This window comes from Sphaeramia orbicularis, chromosome 13 (assembly GCF_902148855.1).
Source record: "Sphaeramia orbicularis chromosome 13, fSphaOr1.1, whole genome shotgun sequence".
Classification (NCBI taxonomy): domain Eukaryota; kingdom Metazoa; phylum Chordata; class Actinopteri; order Kurtiformes; family Apogonidae; genus Sphaeramia; species Sphaeramia orbicularis.
In genome coordinates, this window is record NC_043969.1 from 51,687,253 (window position 1) to 51,709,752 (window position 22,500).

General features: G+C 42.6%; 3 protein-coding genes across 5 annotated transcripts in view; 2 read left to right on the forward strand and 1 right to left on the reverse strand.

Annotated features, from left to right (window-relative positions):
• Nucleotides 1-5,881: 5,881 nt before the first annotated feature.
• Nucleotides 5,882-9,808, forward strand: LOC115432116 (zinc finger protein OZF-like). Its single transcript, XM_030152943.1, has 3 exons — nucleotides 5,882-6,097; nucleotides 6,725-6,862; nucleotides 7,996-9,808. Exons 2-3 carry the CDS (start codon nucleotides 6,736-6,738, stop codon nucleotides 9,108-9,110), a joined length of 1,242 nt encoding a protein of 413 aa, XP_030008803.1. The 5' UTR covers nucleotides 5,882-6,097; nucleotides 6,725-6,735; the 3' UTR covers nucleotides 9,111-9,808.
• Nucleotides 9,809-9,943: 135 nt separating this feature from the next.
• Nucleotides 9,944-13,744, forward strand: LOC115432115 (zinc finger protein OZF-like). Of its 3 annotated transcripts, none has more exons than XM_030152941.1 (2): nucleotides 9,944-10,143; nucleotides 11,668-13,316. In XM_030152941.1, exons 1-2 carry the CDS (start codon nucleotides 10,099-10,101, stop codon nucleotides 12,844-12,846), a joined length of 1,224 nt encoding a protein of 407 aa, XP_030008801.1. In that variant the 5' UTR covers nucleotides 9,944-10,098; the 3' UTR covers nucleotides 12,847-13,316. The 3 variants fall into 3 exon arrangements, 2 of the variants coding, with proteins under 2 accessions (XP_030008801.1, XP_030008802.1); XM_030152942.1 differs by lacking the exon at nucleotides 9,944-10,143 and adding an exon at nucleotides 11,293-11,402; XR_003937167.1 differs by lacking the exon at nucleotides 9,944-10,143 and adding an exon at nucleotides 13,601-13,744 and having other exon boundaries at nucleotides 11,414-13,135.
• A 1,698-nt stretch (nucleotides 13,745-15,442) lies between these two features.
• The window catches only part of LOC115432112 (arf-GAP with coiled-coil, ANK repeat and PH domain-containing protein 3-like), an 18,567-nt gene continuing 11,509 nt past the window's right edge, over nucleotides 15,443-22,500 (reverse strand). Inside the window, exons 14-23 of the mRNA XM_030152937.1 lie at nucleotides 22,251-22,444; nucleotides 21,180-21,249; nucleotides 20,969-21,063; nucleotides 20,640-20,716; nucleotides 19,719-19,873; nucleotides 19,520-19,629; nucleotides 17,377-17,487; nucleotides 17,021-17,082; nucleotides 16,769-16,898; nucleotides 15,443-15,843 (exon numbers count right to left, since the gene is read on the reverse strand). Coding sequence (XP_030008797.1) covers nucleotides 15,828-15,843; nucleotides 16,769-16,898; nucleotides 17,021-17,082; nucleotides 17,377-17,487; nucleotides 19,520-19,629; nucleotides 19,719-19,873; nucleotides 20,640-20,716; nucleotides 20,969-21,063; nucleotides 21,180-21,249; nucleotides 22,251-22,444 — 1,020 coding nt within the window. The 3' untranslated portion in view covers nucleotides 15,443-15,827. The remainder of the gene's footprint in view (nucleotides 15,844-16,768; nucleotides 16,899-17,020; nucleotides 17,083-17,376; nucleotides 17,488-19,519; nucleotides 19,630-19,718; nucleotides 19,874-20,639; nucleotides 20,717-20,968; nucleotides 21,064-21,179; nucleotides 21,250-22,250; nucleotides 22,445-22,500) is intronic.

Below are 22,500 nucleotides of genomic sequence, written 5' to 3' on the forward strand. Positions count from 1 at the left end.
ACAGCCCTAGTCATTATATTCTGTACATTTTTATGCTGTTTTTATTTGACGGTAGATCAGATTGGTCTGTTTGTGGAACCTGAACTAAAATGAGTTCCACAGCCTGGACTGTGGAATTTATACACTTTGTAAATTCATCCCAGGGGCCGGACTGGAACCTTTGGTGGGACACATTTGGCCCCCAAGCCACACGTTTGAGACCCCTGACTTAGAACCTTCTGCAGATCCAACAGTACATGGTACCTAGTACATATTTGAAGTACTTGTACTTCAGCTGATATTTCCACTTCCAGTTCATCTCACACACAAACGCTCCCTGTTCGCAGACACTAAACCTCCAGTAAAAGTCTCCAAACACTGTTGTAAACACGGGTCCTTTTAAGCCCCTGAACCCACTGACCCACAGTTCTGTTGGATTTGGACATACGAGGTTTCACTAGAATCTGAAAGTCCCACCGTCTGATGGATGGAGGAAAAGGAGGAGCCACACTCTAAGGCTCCGCCCACACAGCAGGTCTTAATGCATAATTCTGATTTGTTTGTGTGTTGGTTCATATTCTACATTAAATGCGACTTCTATCAGTTTTGAGTCTGAACTGAATGTGACCCTGAAGTGACCCACATGCACTAAAGAGGTCCTGAAGTGACCCACATGCACTAAAGAGGTCCTGAAGTGACCCACATGCACTAAATAGGTTCTGAAGTGACCCACATGCACTGAAGAGGTTCTGAAGTGACCCACATGCACTGAAGAGGTCCTGATGGAATACAAGACCACGCAGACACACACTGTGTTTACAGAAGGAAATATGGTTTTCCTCCACTCCCACCAACAACTGGGACGTTAAGTCACATTGGAAAATATCAGGTCTGGGTCAGATGTAGGACCACATATGAAAGTGGTCTGGGTCAGATTTAGGACCACATATGACAGTGGTCTGGGTCAGATTTAGGACCACATATGAAAAGTGGTCTGGGTCAGATTTAGGACCACATATGACAGTGGTCTGGGTCAGATTTAGGACCACATATGACAGTAGTCTGGGTCAGATTTAGGACCACATATGACAGTCGTCTGGGTCAGATTTAGGACCACATATGACAGTAGTCTGGGTCAGATTTAGGACCACATATGACAGTCGTCTGGGTCAGATTTAGGACCACATATGACAGTCGTCTGGGTCAGATTTAGGACCACATATGAAAAGTGGTCTGGGTCAGATTTAGGACCACATATGACAGTGGTCTGGGTCAGATTTAGGACCACATATGACAGTGGTCTGGGTCAGATTTAGGACCACATATGACAGTGGTCTGGGTCAGATTTAGGACCACATATGACAGTGGTCTGGGTCAGATTTAGGACCACATATGACAGTGGTCTGGGTCAGATTTAGGACCACATATGACAGTGGTCTGGGTCAGATTTAGGACCACATATGACAGTGGTCTGGGTCAGATTTAGGACCACATATGACAGTGGTCTGGGTCAGATTAGTGCTGAACATAATCCCAGTGGGTCCATCCACTGTCGTTTATTAAACTCCATGGGTTTTAAAACTTTCTTTTGTTCATTTAGTTTCTTTTGTTTTTTATTAATTTTACTTGGTATTTTATTTGTTTTTGATCATTACCTCCGCCAAGGAGGTTATATTTTTGCTGGCGTTGGTTTGTTTGTCTGTTTGTCTGTCTGTGTGGAAGATAACTGATCTGCCTTAGCGCAGGTCTGCGCTCTCCGGGTGCCTCTAGTTCTGTATTTTGTTGCCCATTTCATAATTTTTCTTATTTTTTTAAATCATTATTTATCATTATTTTGTTGAGTTGTTATTCATTCTTGTCCATTTTATTGATCAATTTGGCTTTTTTATTCATCTTCTCGCTTATTTTATTCCTTTTTTAACTTAACTTTGGTGAAGTTTTTGCTTATTTTTTCATGTTATTTGGGGTTTTCTACAGCTTTCATTCATTTTTGTTCATTTTATTTCTCATTGAACATAAACGAAGTGTGTCCATCCACTGTCATTGATCCAACTCCATGGGTTTTACTGGTGAATTAATGTTACAGAAGATGACTGTGTTTCCATGGTAACTACAGAGCCTCTGAACGTCCAAATATGGTCATATCTGATGACCATGAAAAGACGAAGAACTGTATTTGACACCAATTACTGACATGGATTGATAGGATTAGTGGATCAACAGGAATTAAACAGTTTAGATCAGGAGATGGTTTAGGTTAAAGGGGGACGTTTGGGTCTTTAAGGGTTAAATCAGGTTTGATTCTACTTATTTGATCTATTTTAAACTCAGTTGTGTCTAAAATAAACACACACTGGCTCTAACTGCACTAAAGTCGTTTTTTTGTTTGTTTTGGGTTTTGTGTGTGTGTGTGTGTGTGTGTGTGTGTGTGTGTGTGTGTGTGTGTGTGTGTGTGTGTGTGTGTGTGTGTGTGTGTGTTGGGGGGTGGGGGGGGGATGCATCCCTGCAGACAGACTGTACCCCGTCCCGGTTCTGCTCACCCGGTCACAGGTGTCCTCCTGGCGGCCCAACCGTCGGCCCCCGGTCCCGGTGGTGGTCTGCCGGCCGGGTCCTGCCTCCTCCGCCCGGCCTTGGCCCCTGGAAGCCCCCCAGCCCGGCCCTCCAGCTGAACCCGGTCCAGCTGAACCCGGACGGACTGGACTGGAGGATTTGGATCCGCGAGGCCCTCGGATGATCCAAGTCCGGTGAGAAAAAGTAAAATCCACCAGAAGAAAAAGAGCCGCATGTTCCAGTTCAACAAGAAAACCAACCAGAAATAAACCCGAACCGAACCGAACCACGTGTTTCAGTCCGTTCCTATAAAACTCTGATAAAAACCATCCTGTTCTGAGTTTGACCCGTGCCCGACAGGCAGATCTTTGTGGACCCTGGACCCCAGTCCCCCCTCACACTGACCCCCACCCGGACCGGGTCTGTATTTATAGGGTCTGCAGCCAATAGGAGCCGACAGGCCCACCGAACAGCCAATCAGGAGGCAGGACGGACAACAGGAACCAACACAACAGGAGAGGAGAGAAGCATTAAAGCCAATCTGTGTTTAGAGTGTTTATAGTCAACAAGTGATCACAACATCAAAACTGATCTGATCAGAAAATAAATAAATAAATAAATAAAACCAGAGAAAGAAGAAAAAAACGGACCCTTCAAGTTCTGAAAATAAGGAAAAAAAAGTCACAGATGCAAACACAACAAACAAAACAACAAACACAGCAAAATAAAACAAAACAATAAACAAAACATAACAAAATAATTTAAAAATAAACAAACACAAAAACTAAAACACAGTAAAATAAACAACAAAAGACAAAACAAAAAACAGCACACAACAAAATAAAACAAAAAACACAAATGACAAAACAACAAACAAACCAAATAAACAACAAGCAAAGCAATAAACAACACAACAACCAACACAACAAACAAAACACAACAAAGTAAACAACAAAAAACACAACAAACAAAACATAACAAAATAAATAGCACACAACCAAATTAAACAACAAACAACATGCAACAAAACAGCACAAACCAGCAGGTGGAGTCAAAAAAGACATGACTGAAGGGTTCATGAGTCAGAAAAGAGCCGCAAACAGCTGCAAAACACAACAACACAACAAACAAAACACAACAACACAGCAAACAAAACACGAAAAACACAACCAACAAAACAAAACAACAACAGAATCCAAAACCACAGAAACACAACCCAGTCCACCTTCAGCAGGCGACATGTTGGACTTTGTTAAATGTTTCTGTGGACAAACTGAGGATGGACCATACATCTGTCAATCATATTCATCCTGTAGGGGGCGGACCATACATCTGTCAATCATATTCATCCTGTAGGGGGCGGACCATACAGCTGTCATTCATATTCATCCTGTAGGGGGCGGACCATACATCTGTCAATCATATTCATCCTGTAGGGGGCGGACCATACATCTGTCAATCATATTCATCCTGTAGGGGGCGGACCATACAGCTGTCAATCATATTCATCCTGTAGGGGACGGACCATACATCTGTCAATCATATTCATCCTGTAGGGGGCGGACCATACAGCTGTCAATCATATTCATCCTGTAGGGGGCGGACCATACAGCTGTCAATCATATTCATCCTGTAGGGGGCAGTAATGTCCTTGAGCAGAGTTTAGCTCAAAAGGAAACGGTCGACAAAAGGTTTTGGATGCTCCACATCCACATCCAAGTCCAACAAGAGCCGACCCACATCCAGGAGGTCCACATCCAGGAGGTCCACAACCAGGAGGTCCAGATCCAGGAGGTCCACATCCAGGAGGTCCACAACCAGGAGGTCCACAACCAGGAGGTCCACATCCAAGTCCAAGAAGAGAAGAAGCTTTGACAGACACTATCCTCTGGACATGTGGACTCTAGAGGACATGGACTGGTTGGTTCTTCTACATGAGTGAGATGCTTTTCTCAGAATTTAAATAAAACACGTCCCACTCATGTGTACTTGATACAGAAGCACTGACACCAGTGACATGAAAACCCATGACCTCAGTGTCAGAAGGAAACCACATGACTGCACTGAACGTGGGAAAACCTTTGGTTGGACATTCTGTTGGATTGGATTTTTATCGTCTTGTGCTGCTGGACATTTGACTTTCCTCCTTTCCTCTTTGGGAGATCAATATAGTATATCTTATCTTATTATCTTATCTCAGTGTTGGTCAAACTGTGGGGTGGGCCCCCTGGGGGTGGGGGTGAGGTCTTACCAGAAATACAGACTTGTTGATTTGCTAATATGTGGAACAGACCATTAAACTGTACTGAAGTCCATATGAACAGGCAGTCACCATAGAACCTGAGTCCAGGACTGGCAGATCCACATCAGGACAAAAGTTATTATCGTTAACGAAAACTAATGAAATGATGAAAACTGGAATTGAAAAAAAAAAAGAAAACATTTTCATTAACAGAAATAAATAAAAACTATAATTAAAAGAAAAAAACGGTAACAAACTGAAACTGTTTTGTGTTCTTACAAAACTAACTAAAACCTACACAAATTTTGGATTAAATTCCCTTTGTTTCCATCTTTGTTAATGTCAGATCAATATGATATCAATTTATTTCGCTCAAGCAATGAACGCTGGCAGCACCATACTGCACTTCACGGTCCCACAGTTCTGGTCATTTGTCCTTTACAGTCGTCTTCTGTTCCAAAGTCTACCTGGAAACATGGAGACTAAAGCAACAGAGTCCTGTCTGGGACTTATGTGAATATGATGGAGAGGAAGATGAAAGATATGAAAAAACTAAAACTGTATAAAAAAAAAAAAAAAAGTTTTATTCATTATTTTGGTCATATTTATACATTATTTTGGTCATTTTTGTTCATAATTTTAGTCAGTTTTATTCATTATTTTGGTCATTTTTGTTCATAATATTAGTCAGTTTTATTCATTATTTTGGTCATTTTTGTTCATAATATTAGTCAGTTTTATTCATTATTTTGGTCATTTTTGTTCATAATATTAGTCAGTTTTATTCATTATTTTGGTCATTTTTGTTCATAATATTAGTCAGTTTTATTCATTATTTTGGTCATTTCTGTTCATTATACAAAAAAAAAAAAAAAAAGCATTTAGAAAAAAAACTAATAAAAACTATCAAACCTGCTGTAAAAACTAATTCAAACAAACTGAATCGGAGAAAAAAAAGTCAAAAATAAAACTAAACAGTAAAGAATAATCCAACCCTACCCTAACCCGGATCAGAACCACACTCGGTACCGGAGCTGCTCCTCCAGGCCGCTGGGGGCAGCAGTGGCACCGCGGACGGACCAGACGCGGACTCCTTTGACCCTTCCTGGCCACCGTACTGACTGGTCTGTGGTCACTCTTACGAACCTGGCAAAGTTTTCTGCAGACCAGGACCCGGTCCAAAGCCCAGTATGGGTTCGGGTGCAGCGGGGTTTTGGACCCTCCGGTTCGGTTTGACGGCGGAGTCATTCAACTTCCTGCGGGTTTGGATCCTGTCACTGCGGCTAAAGCTAAAGCTAAAGCTAAGCTAGCCCCTCAGAGAAGACGGTAAAGAACAGGAGACAGTGGACAGTAGTGTGTGTGTGTGTGTGTGTGTGTGTGTGTGTGTGTGTGTGTGTGTGTGTGTTCTTTGAGGCAGGAAGGTTAGTAAAGGTTTATTTATTCTGTACATTTTACAACAGAAACACACACACTCTGTTCTGCTGAGGTTAAAGTTCATCAGCCTGTAAATCTGTAAATTCCTTCTAAATCAATGAGAAACAGATAAATGTGGATGTTTTTAGACCTGAACCAGGTTCTGCTTTCAGATGCTTTTAAGGAACACTTTTGTTCTACTTTTAAATTATTGATGGTGTTTTATACGAACGTTCTTAGTTCAGTGTTTGATGTCTGGGTTTAAAACAGACTTTTCATGTGTTATTTTGTATATGTTTAGTGTGAATGTGATTCTGTTTAGTGTAACTTCTGCTGTCGCTATCTGAGCCACGACACTGGAAAAAAGATTTTTAATGTCAATGAGTTTTTTTTCCCTGGTTAAATAAAAATCAAATAAATATCATTTATATTTGACAGGATTTTCAGTTTCATCAGGAGTCAAACAGGTTCAAAGACATGAACTGTTATCGACACCATGACACAGAGAAGTGTGTATTTATGTGTGTGTGTGTCTTACAGACATCCAGCTGATGATGGTTAAAGAGGAGGATCCCAGTCTGGACCAGGACCCAGATCCGCCCCCCATTAAAGAGGAGCAGGAGGACCCAGGAGTTCATCAGGATCCAGATCAGCTGATCCAGTTGACGCCAGTTTCAGGTAAAAGCCTTTAAATCACAGACTGTATGAAAGGAAATCTAGGATCTGTTGTCTTTGGACTAAAAGTTGGAACATCTGGACCAGAGCTGTGAAGGTTCTGGTCTTTGACGGACGTGGACTGGGTTCAGAGTCTCTGGTGCAGAAACAGCTGAGCTCCAACCCAAACCAACCTGGTCCTGGTCCTGGTTCAGCTGAGGCCTGTTCCAAACAGCTGCTGGTGTTCCTGTCGCTCAGTGACACTTTTTAAACCTTCACTGATGATATGTACATATTTATTATTTACATCATGTCTTTTGCTTTGTTTTCTTCATCGGTTCTAAAACCTGGAACCAATAATCGTTTCTAGTCTTTAAAGATCCGTCTCTGACTGATCCATCTCAGACGTATGGAGTCGACTGGATGAATGTGGTCAAACTGGGCATGTGTTGGACAGGTTGGGTTTGGTTTGTGTTTTAATCGCTGACACTTTCACCATCAGTGTTCCAGAGTAGAGGTGTCAAACATATGGTCCAGGGGCCAAAACCAGGCCACCACAGAGTCCAATCCGACTGCAGGATGAATGTGTAAAATGTACTGAAAACATTCACACTCAAGGTTGTCAAACTCAGTTTCACCCAGTTTAATCACCAGTGGGTCCGGCCAGTAAAATAAACTATAAATAATGACACATTCCAAACCAAACTGGACCAATATTCTGCCGTTACTAAAGGTTTAGTGCTTTTGTAGACCCACTGTTATCTGGATAAATGATAAACTTAGACAGAATATTATTAAAATTCCACTTATTTTTCTTAAAGTTTTCTGGTTGTTCAGGTTATTCATTATTTTTTGCAAATGGAATCCATGTAAATGTAGACATTTTAACATTTTCATAATTTAATTCTACTTTTTTGTACTAAAATCAAGTTGAAGCATTGTGAAATGTCAGTATTTCCAGGCTGTTCTTCTGTTCTTTTCCTGGTCCGGCCCACTTCAGATCATATTGGACTGAATGTGGAACTGAACTAACATGAGACGGACAGTCCTGGTCTACAGTGGAACCTGGTCGGAGTGTTTCTTGGGTTCAAGGTTGATATAAATAATGAGAGGTGAATAAACAGATGCTATGAATGGTGTGTTTCTGTCTGTTTTAGATCATCCTGCATATGTCCAGAAGCTGTTGATGATTAAAGAAGAACAACAGGCTCACAACCCAAATGTCGACCAAGATAAACCAGAGCTTCTGCACATTAAAGAGATTAAAGAGGAAGAAGAGGAACCGTGGACCAATCAGGAGGCAGCGCCGGTTCAGGACCCGAACGAGGCCGATATCATCGAGTTCCCTCTGAAGAGTGATGAAGATGATGAAGAGAAACCTGAGCCGTCACCGCTTCATCAAAGACCAACTGAGGAGAACAAACAGGATCCAGATGGAGGATCAGAACCAGATGTGGACAGAATACACGTTCAGGATGAAAACAGTACGACTGCCACAAACGCAGAACATTCAGCGTCCAAGTCCAAGAGCAGAAGAAGCTTTGACAGGTGTCCTCTGGACGTGGACGCGGCAGGAGGACTGGCGTTCGCATCCTCTACACGAGTTACAAGGTCATCTCAGAAGACCAACAGGACTCACCACGGTCCATGTGTAGTCGATACACAAGACACAAACACGCACAGTCACATGACAAACCCTGACCTCACTGTCAGAGGGGTCGGAGGTCAAAGGAAACCACGCTACTGCTCTGAGTGCGGGAAAGCATTCGCCAGGAGATCCAATTTAAAAACCCACATGAGAACTCACACAGGAGAGAAACCATTCAGTTGTTCAGTCTGCGGTAAAAGATTTACCCATAAGTCAACGTTAGCTGGTCACATGAGACTCCACACCGGAGAGAAACCATTTGGTTGTTCAGAATGTGGCACAAGGTTTAATCTGAAGTCGAGCTTAGATATTCACATGAGAGTCCACACAGGAGAAAAGCCTTTCATATGTTCCATTTGTGGGCGGAGCTTTAGATATTATGGTGCGTGCAGGATGCATATGGCAACTCACACAGGAGAGAAACCATTTGACTGTTCGGAATGCGGTACAAAGTTTACCCGGAAGTCAAGCTTAAGTGTTCACATGAGAATCCACACAGGAGAAAAACCCTTCAAATGTTCCGTTTGTAAAAAGTGTTTTAGTCGAAAATGTTACGTCCAGAATCACATGAAAACCCACATGAGCCAAGAAATGCTGAGTTCAAGTGTTGGTGACGTTCAGTAAAACTCACACATCCAGGAACTAGAGCTGGGTGATGTGACGGTAAACACTGTAACTGTGGAAATGATTCAACTAAAGCGCTTCAACCAGTGGATTGATCCAGATCACATGTGTGTTAATGAATCCAACTGTTCTGAAAGACGAGCAGGTTTGGGCAGTAGCATCATTACACACACACACATACACACGTTAACAGTTGAACTGTGGTGGAAATCAAACAGCCTTTCAATAGTTTCTCTCTTTTACTGACCAACAAACACAAAGACACATGACGGTAACAGGACTGAACCTGGAACAGACACAGTGGTTCTCAAACTGTGGGTGTGTGGGTCTTTCCAGGGGGGTCATGGGATCAGTCCTGGGTGTTTTGGTTTTTTTTTTTTTGTTCTTCAGGTTGGAACATGTATCAGGTGGAACTAATGTTTGATGGTTGGAGCACCCTGAACTCATTTTATGGACTGACACTAAACCAATCTACTGTCCTGGTGATTGGACATTTCCTATTTTTATTTGTATAAATATTGTCTCGGAGCAGTCTGGGTGACTTTATTTATATTATTCAAACACAAATCTACGTTATTTTTAATTTGAACAAAAAATTGTTCAAGGAAAAGCAAAAAGTATTGATACAATATTGATGTTTCTGTCAATAAAAGTTCTAATTGAACCACTGATACAGTGTTGTGGGGGTTGAGGGGGGGCTGGAGGTTTATGGTCCTCCAAGGGGGGGGTCCCTTTAGTCCACATCAGGACCACACAGTGGAACCTGTCTTACCCCTCCCGGCCGCTGGGGGCAGCAGTGCGCCTCTGTCCTCGGTTGAAGGACCTGAACCGGACTGAAACACTCAGAGCAGTTTTCCGGTGCTGGACCAGCGGCTCCTTTGACTTTTACTGTGAATGGAGGGTTTAGTTGGTGAAGCTGAAGCTGAACTGCAGCTGAAACACCAAAGAGTCCAAAACTAAAGACCACATTTGAGACAAACACGGATCCATGAAGTGGACGGTACGGGTTCTGCTGCCGCTCCTTCACGATCAGGTAAAGTCCGTGAACGCATCACAGACTTCAAACAGGAAATGAAGGGGAAGCTCGGTTCCGTAGGTCCGACCCGCTGGTACCGAGACCCGGAATGGGCCGAGTCCTGAACCCGGACCCACATGGACGCGTTCAGGAACCGTCTCAGACCGTCTTTAAATGGAACCAAGGAGGTTTTAAGTGAAAGGTTCAGCTGTAAATCTGGTTTTTATTTAAAACTAAAGACGAGAGAATGTTCCGGACATCTGATCAACTGTGGCTTTGAAAGTCCGACCTGGTCCTAGTTTAACCCTTTCACTCATAGTAGTCACTCCAGTGGACAGTTCTTCTCCAGCTGTTTTCTTGTATATTCATGGATTTTGTTGCTTTAGTTCCATATCAGTCAACGTAGTGGGCGCTCATGCATCATCCAAAACTCTGACATTCAGACCATTACTGTAACTTTGCTGTTCTAGATAAACCTGATCTGCACAAACATGTCTGAGTGTAAATCAACTGCTAATTGTTATCAGACTGTAATTAACAGTTTTCTGAAACAATTTTTTTTTGTTTTGTTGCATATCCTCCTGAGACCCAGCAATGCACTTTGTCCTCTATAGGGGACAAAAGTTTGACAGTTTAACTTACATACTGTCCATTGCAAAGAACATTCCATAAAAAAAAAAAATCAATCAATCAATAAAAATGATTTTAAAAATGTATCTTAAAAAACTGTTGCATTATGCAGTTTCCAATCAAGACAACTGTCAATTTCCTGGGTCTCAGGAGGATATTATCTTCATGAAATGAGTAATAACTAGTATTAGAATATGATAAACTGTGAGAAAACAGATTAGTGGCATTAAAAATGTTTTTATTTAATAGTTTTCACACAGTATATGACTTTCTAATGATGAGTTTTAAATACATGTTTCTTTGCTTAAAAAATTAAACGTATGGTGTCCAGCTGAGTGGACATTTTTGCAAATCCATGAAAAATAGATTGATTTTTTTTTTCAATGGCATTGTTTTTTTCATGCCTAAAGAGAAAAAAAAAACACTCAGGAAAAAAAAAAAAATCTTGATTAAGGTTGTCATAATTCATGCATGAAAGGGTTAATAAAAGCTAGAAGACTTCCACAATCAGAACATTTATTCCAGTGTTTTGCAGATGAGCAGTGGAGAAAACACCCAGAGTCCTCAGTCTGGGTCAGGAGGAGGAGGAGGAGGTGGAGATGTGGACCGGTTGGTTCCAGGGCTGATGCAGCTCAGACCCGTTTCAGGGGCAGTTTAAAAATCATGGGAAATCTAGTCTGGGGTCCCAGTGTTTCCACGGTAACAGTGAACATTGCATCACTGGTTGTTGTTGGTTCTGGTCCAGTATGTTTAGACCATACAGTCCAGTTGGTACCGGTCCGGTATATTTAGACCATGCAGTCCAGTTGGTACTGGTTCAGTATATTCAGAACATGCAGCCCAGCTGGTTCCGGTCTGGCGGATGGGGGGTTGTTGTGGTTTAATGGTTCGATGTTTGTTATTGTTCTGCAGATGTCAGTGGTAAAAGAAGCGGTTCCCCCTGAGCAGCAGAACCGGACCTCCAATCTGGGCCAGGAGGAACCAGAACTTCTCAACATCAAAGAGGAGGAACTGTGGACCAATCAGGAGGTTCTGACAGAGGTGGATTCGACCCAGTTCCTAGTGAAGAGTGAGGATGATGAAGACCAACCTCAGTCGTCACAGCTCCATCGAAGACAGACTGAGCAGAACCGAGAGGGTCCAGACGGATCAGAACCAGCCTCCATCTTCCATCCACATCCTGATGAACACACTGAGGAATCTGAGGACACCGAGGACAGCGAAGACTGGACCCAGAGCAGTGGACCCGAGTCCACCAACAACACCAAACCTTCAGGCAGCCGTTCAGCTGGACCCACGGAACCAGAACCTGTGAATGTAGTTGACACAGACAGTAACATTCGAAATAATGACCTGAGTGGAAGAGAAGAGGGAGGGAAAATGAAACCACATCACTGCTCTGAATGTGGGAAAACATTTAGTCAGTGGTCCAATTTGAAAAGACACATGAGAACTCACACGGGAGAGAAACCATTTGGTTGTTCCTATTGTAATACGAGGTTTACTCAAAAGTCAAGCTTAGATATTCACATGAGAATCCACACAGGAGAGAAACCCTTCAGATGTTTGGATTGTAACAAATGTTTCAGCCAAATAGGTAACTTTAGGACACATATGGCAGCTCACAAAGGACAGAAACACTTTGGCTGTTCAGTATGTGGTAAAAGATTTTCTCAAAAGTCAGAGTTACGTTATCACAGTAGAGGACACACAGGAGAGAAACCATTTTACTGTAAAGTATGCGACGCAGTATTCGCTCGAAAATCTATCTTAGACGTTCACAGTCGAGTCCACACAGGAGAGAAACCCTACAGCTGCTCGGTCTGTAAGAAATGTTTCAGCCAAAAATGTAATTACAGGAGGCATATGGCAACTCACACAGGAGAGAAACTCTTTGGTTGTTCAGTGTGTGGGAAAAGATTTGCAGATAAGTCAACTTTAGATACTCACCGTCGAGTTCACACGGGGGAGAAACCGTTCTGTTGTTCAGTTTGTAACAAAAGCTTTAGCCAAAAAAGCCACGTTCAGACACATATGAAGACCCATGAAAGACAGGAAACACTGAGGTCATGTGTTGGTGATGCTGAGTGAAAAACACAGAACTGGGAATGAAGGTTGTGGAATGAACAGCAGGACTGTTTAGAATGTTCTGAGCAGTGCATTCGAAAGTGCATGTGTGGTTTTACCAGGTCTGTACTGTGATACCATTCATACTGAACCTTAAAGAGGAACGATGTAAGTTTGGACCGTTCTGGTTCTTCCTCACTGTTTTAGTATCATTTTTCTCTATGGAGCGCCCCCTACAGTTTGGACATACATATTGACTGTGGTAAAACCCACCCCTAACCTCGCCCCCTCCGACCATGTGCATTTGTTTTCAGTGAAGTTAATCCTTCTAAGCATGGGTCAAATACTGAACTGCAAATATCTGATGAAAACTAGATTTAACTGATTACCTCCGCCAAGGAGGTTCTGTTTTTGCCGGTGTTGGTTTGTCTGTCTGTCTGTCTGTTCCTGTGCAAGATAACTCAAAAAGTTATGGATGGATTTGGATGAAAATTTCAGGAAATGTTGATACTGGCACAAGGAACAAATGATTGAATTTTGGTGGTGATGGGGGGGGGGCACTTATCTGCCTTGGCAGAGGTCTGCGCTCTCCGAGTGCTTTTCCAGTTTAATTCTGTGTTTAGTAATAAAAACACACTCCTGAGGCAAAAGGGTGACCTAGTAAATGAAACAAACACACACCTACGGGAAACAAACAACCAGGATTACTAGTGAGTTTGCTAACATCTGCGCTAGCTAGCAAGCAACCAGGCATCATTGATAAAATTAGTTGATCGAGTAAACAATGTATACAAATATCAATCATCAAAAGGTGTAGTAGGGTCGCATAAGAAAATAAAACCACCAGTCACTATGAGAATAAAGTTGTAAACTAGAAAAGCACTCCCCCCTGATCACCACCAAAATTTAATCATTTGTTCCTTCTGCCAGTATCAACATTTCCTGAAATTTTCATCCAAATCCGTCCATAACTTTTTGAGTTATGTTGCACACAGGCAGACAAACCAACGCCGGCAAAAACAGAACCTCCTTGGCAGAGCTAAATATCAAGATAAAACTCATAATTTTAGGAGAATAAAGGCAAATACAAAGAGTCATAATATTATGAAAACAAAGTTGTAGTTTAAAAAAAATCAGAATTTAACAAAAGTGTTGTACTTTTATGAGATTAAAGTTGAAATATTTTGAAAATAAATTCACAAGTTTGATAAACTGTCATATTTTATAAATCTTAATCCTTGTTGATGAGTTTCCAGTTACAGCGATTGCAACAAGTGAAGCATCAACTTACACATCTGTTGGAGTGGACAACTAATGCTAATGTGTTGATGGTAGGCGGGGCTAATAGGCTCAGTATTTGGTGGGTGGGGGTAATAGGCTCAGTATTTGTCCTTTGTGCGTAACCCCCAAATGACAGTAGAACCTCCCAGAATGTTCCAGTTCGACATTATCAGACCAGTGGGTACGACTGTATTCTAGAAATCAGGATATTTTTCCCGCCTGTTTTTAAATTACGATGTTGTTCTTGTAACATTATGGCTTTCATCTTGAAATGTGATGACTTTAATCATGTAAAGTTATGACTCTTTTTGTATTTGACTTTATTGTTGTAAAATTATTTTTATTTATTTCTTTTGCACATCCCTAACATTAATCAAAGTCATAATAAAACAGTAAAAGTGCAGGTAGAAGCGCAGAGCCTCTAATGGTTTATTTTAAACACCATCCTGGGACCCCTCATGTTCAATCTTTACATAGAAATTGAAGGCATTTTCAGAGCAGTGGTTGTGTCTACAGTCCAGACCAGAACCACAGTCCAGAACAGTAAAAATTGGGCAAAAATAGAGTAAAAATTTGGTTTTAAAAATGGTGTAAAAAAAAAAATTGGTAAAAATGGGGCAAAAATTAGGCAACAACTTGTTAAAAATAGAGCATAATGGGGGAAAAATGGGCTAAAAATTTGGTAAAGATGAGGTCAAATGGGGCAAAAAAGCAGCAGAAATGAGGCAAAAACTGAGCAAAACCTTAAAGTGACAGAAACAGTGGAGGTGATGTTGACTTTGTCTCTTCAGGAGCGTTTTTCATCTGGACACAATGTGACATTCATTTGGGAAAACAACAGAAGATAATAATAATAATAATAATAATAATAATTATAACAATAATAATAATAATAATAATAACAATAATAATAATAATAACAATAACAGAACCTTTACAGTTGAATTCTGTCATCTGCACTGTTCACTGCTCAGTTCCTTCAAATAATAAAATACTAAACTGAAACATTTGTGTTTTGATAAAATTCTGAGCGCTGACATTGACCTGGCGGTGATTTCAAAGCCACGCCCACAGGAGTCATGTGATTCTTTCTTTCTTTATTATTACTGGTTGGTTGTACAGGGCTGTTACAGACACCATTAACCCTTTGAACACCACTGTTTCAGTCTCCACAGTTGGTTCTTCTGCCTCAGGATGCACCGACCCTTTTTACAGACGTGGCTCACAGCTGCCGACGGTGAAACAAACACGTGGTTAAAGCATCTCATACTCGTACGATGGTAACAGACGTCTCCACAGACACAAACCAAGAAGAACGGTCTTAAAACCCAAACATATGACAATGATCTGACCTCAACTTTAATGTCACTGAACAGAGTCCTGGATTAAATCTGGTTTTACCAGAATATTAGACTAAAGTAAAGTGGCTAAAACCCCTTAAAATAATACTTTTAGTACAAATGACAGCAGCAGGTTATGTCCCTTTAAGACAGAAAATAAATGTAACTAAAGAAAAAACATCCAATTCAACTGGAGAAACAACTAAACATAAAAGGCTCTAACTGTGTTCTGTTATATAATATATAAACCCAGGTTTAATAAACCATATCTGTGATATATTCATATTCAGGGGCAGGTTCAGTAACTATGGAACACCGTTACTATGGAAACGCAGTGTCATAGGACGTGTTTTTAAGCAGGACTTGACTGAACCCTAAAGATCATTAGAGGTCAGAGGTCGTTACAGGTCCTTCCCATGATTTGGGCGACTTTTCAACTCTGCTGTCTGTCCATCTGTCCATCTGTCCATCTGTCCTGCTCCTACCTTCTCTTCCTCTCGTTTACTCTCCTCCTCCCCTCTTGATCCTCCTCCTCCATCCATCCATCCATCCATCCATCCTCCTCCTCCTTCTTCATCCTCCTCCTCCTTCTTCATCCTCCTCCTCCCTCTTCATCCTCCTCCTCCTTCTTCATCCTCCTCCTCCCTCTTCATCCTCCTCCTCCCTCTTCATCCTCCTCCTCCTCCCTCTTCATCCTCCTCCTCCTCCTTCTTCATCCTCCTCCTCCTCCTCCCTCTTCATCCTCCTCCTCCTCCTTCTTCATCCTCCTCCTCCCTCTTCATCCTCCTCCTCCTCCTTCATCCTCCTCCTCCTCCTTCTTCATCCTCCTCCTCCTTCTTCATCCTCCTCCTCCTCCCTCTTCATCCTCCTCCTCCTCCTCTTCATCCTCCTCCTCCTCCTTCTTCATCCTCCTCCTCCCCCTTCTTCATCCTCCTCCTCCTCCCTCTTCATCCTCCTCCTCCTCCCTCTTCATCCTCCTCCTCCTTCTTCATCCTCCTCCTCCTCCCTCTTCATCCTCCTCCTCCTCCCTCTTCATCCTCCTCCTCCTCCTTCTTCATCCTCCTCCTCCCCTTCTTCATCCTCCTCCTCCTCCTTCTTCATCCTCCTCCTCCTCCTCCTTCTTCATCCTCCTCCTCCTCCCTCTTCATCCTCCTCCTCCCCCTTCTTCATCCTCCTCCTCCTCCCTCTTCATCCTCCTCCTCCTCCTTCTTCATCCTCCTCCTCCTCCTCCTTCTTCATCCTCCTCCTCCTCCCTCTTCATCCCTCCTCCCTCTTCATCCTCCTCCTCCTCCTTCTTCATCCTCCTCCTCCTCCTCCTTCTTCATCCTCCTCCTCCTCCTTCTTCATCCTCCTCCTCCGTTCTGCGGTTGAACTGCCGTCTGCTCAGTTTGTCTGGATCATGTGATGCCATGTCGCTGAAGTCACGGATGATGTCCTGAAACGTCTCGTCATCTCCTGTCGATTCGACACAGTTAGAGAATCAAAGCCGATGTTTCAGAGCTCAAGAATATCAGTTCAGCTTTAATTAGTTCATTAATTAGTTCTGTGTGTGTGTGTGTGTGTGTGTGTGTACTAACCAACAGCTCCAAACACTCCTTCTGAATCTCTCATCTCTTCATTCATCCTGGCCATCCGAAGTCTGAAACATTACGAACCAACAACCACAGGAAGTACGGCAACATATAAATAAACAGATACATACGACATTATATAGTCTATAGTACCCTGTATACAGCATTATATAGTCTACATTTACACAAATACGCAACACAAATCTAACTCACCTAACTGTAACTCATGTTTCACCGAGGTTTAGTGTGTGTGTGTGTGTGTGTGTGTGTGTGTGTGTGTGTGTGTGTGAGAGTGTGTGTGTGTGTGTGTCACTGTGACATAACCCTAACCAGAGGAAAACAACACAAAGACAAAAACTCACAGTGTAACTATGTCAGCGTGGGCTGTTTCCATGGCGATGGCCAGTGGGTCGTGTCCTCTCTCGTCCACAGCGTACTGATTGGCTCCTCTCTTCAGCAGCAGACACACCTGTCTGCACATGCCCAGTGGAAGTCAGCAGGCGGTGTGTGTTTGTGTGAAGGCTGTAGTTCACACACACCACCACCATCCCCTCTACGTGGTCTTCACCTCCAAACACTAATGTCTGGACGTGACAGTGGTTGAACATAAACTGAACTGACTCTGGTCACCTGTGTCTCTGACGTCACCATGTTGTTTATCTTTTTCTTTCGTTTATCGGGAACAACATCTTCTATAACTTCATTGATCTGAACTATTCAAAATGTTTTGTATGGATCAGACTGAAAACTCAAAGTCTGGACCAAATGAGATTTGTATCAAAGCTCCGTCAAATGAAATAAAACTCAACAAAAACCTATGGAGGAGGGCTGTCTACACATTTGGGTCAGTTTGTCCCAGCAGAGTTAGCGTTAGCGCACACGTGACAGGCAGCAGAACCAAAACATAAAGGTGGAAGAGCAGAAGCAGCATGCTAACCCTCTGGATGGAAATATGAGGAGAAAAAACCAGACCGAACAGTCGATCCACACAAAGGATTAGACACACTCTGAAGGAAGGAGTTTAAGATTCACCCGAGCACTTCCACCTTAAAATACCACCTTAACACCAAGCAGACGTTAGTCTGGGATTCTGTTAGCACTATGGCTAACGAGTCAACCAGCTAGGACAAACACGTTAAGTGTATATATATTTAAGTACATTTATATTTAAGTGCATATATTTAAGTCCATATAAAGTCCATATATATTCAAGTGCATACACATTTAAGTGCATATATATTTAAGTACATCTATATTTAAGTGGATACATATTTAAACAGATATACTGTATATATTTAAATACATATATATTTAAGTGCACATATATTTAAGTACATATATTTCAGTGCAGATGCTGTATATATTTAAGTGCATATATATTTAAGCGGATATATATTTAAGTACATGTATATTTAAGTGCATATATATTTAAGTACATATATTTCAGTGCAGATGCTGTATATATTTAAGTGCATATATATTTGAGTACATTTATATTTAAGTGCATATATTTAAGTCCATATAAAGTCCATATATATTCAAGTGCATACACATTTAAGTGCATATATATTTAAGTACATCTATATTTAAGTGCACATATATTTAAGTACATATATTTCAGTGCAGATGCTGTATATATTTAAGTGCATATATATTTAAGTACATATATATTTCAGTGCAGATATATATTGAAGTACATACATATTTGAATACATATATATTCAAGTGCATATATATATTTAAGCACATACAGGGTGGGGAAGCAAAATGTACAATGAACATTTAGTTGTTTTTTCTCAGCAGACACTACGTCAGTTGTTTTGAACCCAAACATATACTGATGTCATAATCATACCTAACACTATTATCCATACCTTTTCACAAACTTTTGCCCATATGAGTAATCAGGAAAGCAAACGTCAAAGAGTGTGTGATTTGCTGAATGCACTCGTCACACCAAAGGAGATTTCAAAAATAGTTGGAGTGTCCATAAAGACTGTTTATAATGGAAAGAAGAGAATGACTATGAGCAAAACTATTACCAGAAAGTCTGGAAGATACTATTAAAGAAGAATGGGAGAAGTTGTCATCCCAATATTTGAGGAACACTTGCGCAAGTTTCAGGAAGCGTGTGAAGGCAGTTATTGAGAAAGAAGGAGGACACATAGAATAAAAACATTTTCTATTATGTACATTTTCTTGTGACAAATAAATTCTCATGACTTTCAATAAACTAATTGGTCATACACTGTCTTTACATCCCTGCCTCAAAATATTGTACATTTTGCTTCCCCACCCTGTATATATTGAAGTGCATATATATTTAAGTGCATATATAATTAAGTGCATATATATTTAAGTGCATATATATTCCCATCTTTTTTGAGTCTGTTTGTTTATGCAAAATGAATCATGATTAATACAGATGAAAAATGAATGATTTTTAATTGTGCTTAGTCTAAAGTACTGCACCTGGCCCCTGTGCTTAGTGTGATGGAACATTACCCGGTGTGTCCAGCGGTGGCAGCAGTGTGCAGCGCTCCTTGTCCTCTCTGGTCTCTGTGGTTGACGTTGGCTCCGTTTTGCAGGAGGAACTCGCAGGCCAACAGTGACCCCTGTAGGTGACACAGACCAATGACAGCGCTGTGACTGCAGCGGCTGCAGCTGTTTCCTGACTCCTCCCACCCTTTAACGCCCTCCTCACCCCTACGGCGGCGCCGATCAGCGCCGTGCGACCCTGCTCTGTACTTATGCTCCCGTTGACCTCCGCCCCCTGGGCCAGCGCCGCTGCCATGGCAACCAGGTCTCCTGTCGTCGCAGCCTGATACAGACAAAGCCCCGCCTCCTCTTTGGTAGACTCTGAAACAAAACAGAGGAAGAAAAGAGTGGGTTTTCACAGAGCCGTTAACCCAAACCCAACCTTTAGATGACGTCCTGTTTTTCTGAAACCGAAACACAGGTGATTTTCAACTATATTTAACATTAGTCATTATCAGTGACTAATATTATAACTGCATCATCTCCTTCACCGTCCAATCAGCTTCTATTTGCCATTAAATACACAGAAGCTGAAGCTGTGACAGTAGAAGCAGAGGATAAGGACCAGACAAATGAACAACTAAGCATCTGATTGGGTGGATCTGTCCCATAGACGACATGTGACACTGGAATCCACCTCCCGCACATGTGCAGTGGTGACACCAGACGGCTGAGTTTGAACGTCTGTTCAACAGGAAACACATGAGTTTAATGGAGCGGTTCTGTGGGGTGTGGACCTGAAGTGGTTCTGTGGGGTGTGGACCTGAGGTGGTTCTGTGGGGTGTGGACCTGAAGTGGTTCTGTGGGGTGTTTAACTGAAGTGGTTCTGTGGGGTGTGGACCTGAAGCGGTTCTGTGGGGTGTTTAACTGAAGCGGTTCTGTGGGGTGTGGACCTGAAGTGGTTCTGTGGGGTGTGGACCTGAGGTGGTTCTGTGGGGTGTGGACCTGAAGTGGTTCTGTGGGGTGTTTAACTGAAGCGGTTCTGTGGGGTGTGGACCTGAAGTGGTTCTGTGGGGTGCAGTTCTGTGGGGTGTGGTTTTGTGGGGTGTGGTTCTGTGGGGTGTGGTTCTGTGGGGTGTGGACCTACTGGATCCGTGTGGGCCGGTTCTGTTGGTGAAGCTCTTCTCCACATACTTCTGTTTGATCCAGGCCTCCTTCTGGGCTCTGAAACACAGAACATCCTCCTCCGTCGTCACCTTCACTTTCAAACAAACAGCTCCTACTTTTACTGGAGCGGATTCTCCAAACACCTGACATTTGTCCAGTTTATGAAACACGTGTGTGGAACACCAAAGGTTTACATGGAACTGAGCAAAAACAAACACATGACTTCAGCTGAAACATCCGATAAACTGGTCTCCTGTACTCAGACTCTACTGGTCCCAGGGTTCCCAGTGCATCATGGGAGTGTTTTACCGTGGGCTGTCGGGCTGAGGTTTAACGTGTCCTTCCTCCGAACATCGCGCCTCATAGATACGGTTGATGACGTCATTTCCCAGAATACACAGCAGCTAAAGTGAAGACACGAGAACAGAAGAGGGGATGTTCATCCTACCCATAATGCATCTGTGCATCAGTTAGAGCTCGGCAGCGCTTCAAACCCTGAAGGTAGAGTGTGCGCTCTTACCTTCATCTGTTCAGAGTCCCACGAGTCCAGAGTCAGAGAGCGCACCTTGGACACGTGGACGCCCAGACTCCTGCAACACACACACACACAGGACACACTAAGTACTACACACAGGACACACTAAGTACTACACACAGGACACACTAAGTACTACACACAGGACACACTAAGTACTACACACACAGTACACACACAGGACACACTAAGTACTACACACAGTACACACTAAGTACGACACACAGGACACACTAAGTACTACACACAGTACACACACATAATACACGCACACACATAATACACACACAGGACACACTATGGACTACACACACAGTACACACCATATACTACACACACACAGACATACTACTACACACAGTACACACTATGCACTACACACACAGACCACACACATAATACACACACAGTACACACTATATACTACACACACATATTACACACACAATGTACTACACACAGATAATACACACTGCAGAACCACAGAGTCCAGAACCACAGAGTCCAGAACCACAGAGTCCAGAACCACAGTCTTCAGGAGGAGGATGGACTCGTGGTCTTCTTCTCCTTCATACCAGATCTGGTCCTAGATGAAGGTTGTCAGACTAAACGTGTGTGTTTCTGACGGTGCTGTGTTTGTGTCCTGTTTGTTCACCTTTGTTGTTTCATGACCCAAACGGACATGTGTCAACTACTTCACACACAAAGGTCAAAGGTCGAGCTCTGGACAAATATCCATGTCCCACCCAGGGTTCTAAAACTTGAAGGCTTATCTGGGTTTCTGAACTCAGGATGTGGTGTTTAAAGCCCAGGTACACAGGTCCGGTCTCCTGCTGGTGCCCCTGACCACGGTCCTGACCCAGATCTGGAGTCCATGAATGCTAATGCTAATGCTAGTTCCTGTGCGCTTATTACAGGGACAATAAAATCCCTTTTAAAAACGAGTTACTTCAAAAACCAGATACTGACCAGGACACTCAAGTCCACCTACTGAGACCCAGCCCTAATGAAGACCTAAATGCCCCTCCCCCCGGCAGCTAAGCCCCTCCTCTTTACCTGTGGATGCCGGAGCATTCAATACACATAGTGACCCCCAGGTTGACCGACGCCCATCGAGGCTCCTCCTCCCCACAGTCACAGCACCAATGGTTCCCAGGGACACTCAGGGCCACGCCCAGCGCTGGCGCTCTGTGGGTGGGGGGGGCGGGGGCGGCGTGGCCAGGACACAGAGTGACGACAGGCTCTTTAATCTGAAATACAATCACACAAGTAGTGATTTTAGAAGAGTTCAGTCAGTTTAATACAT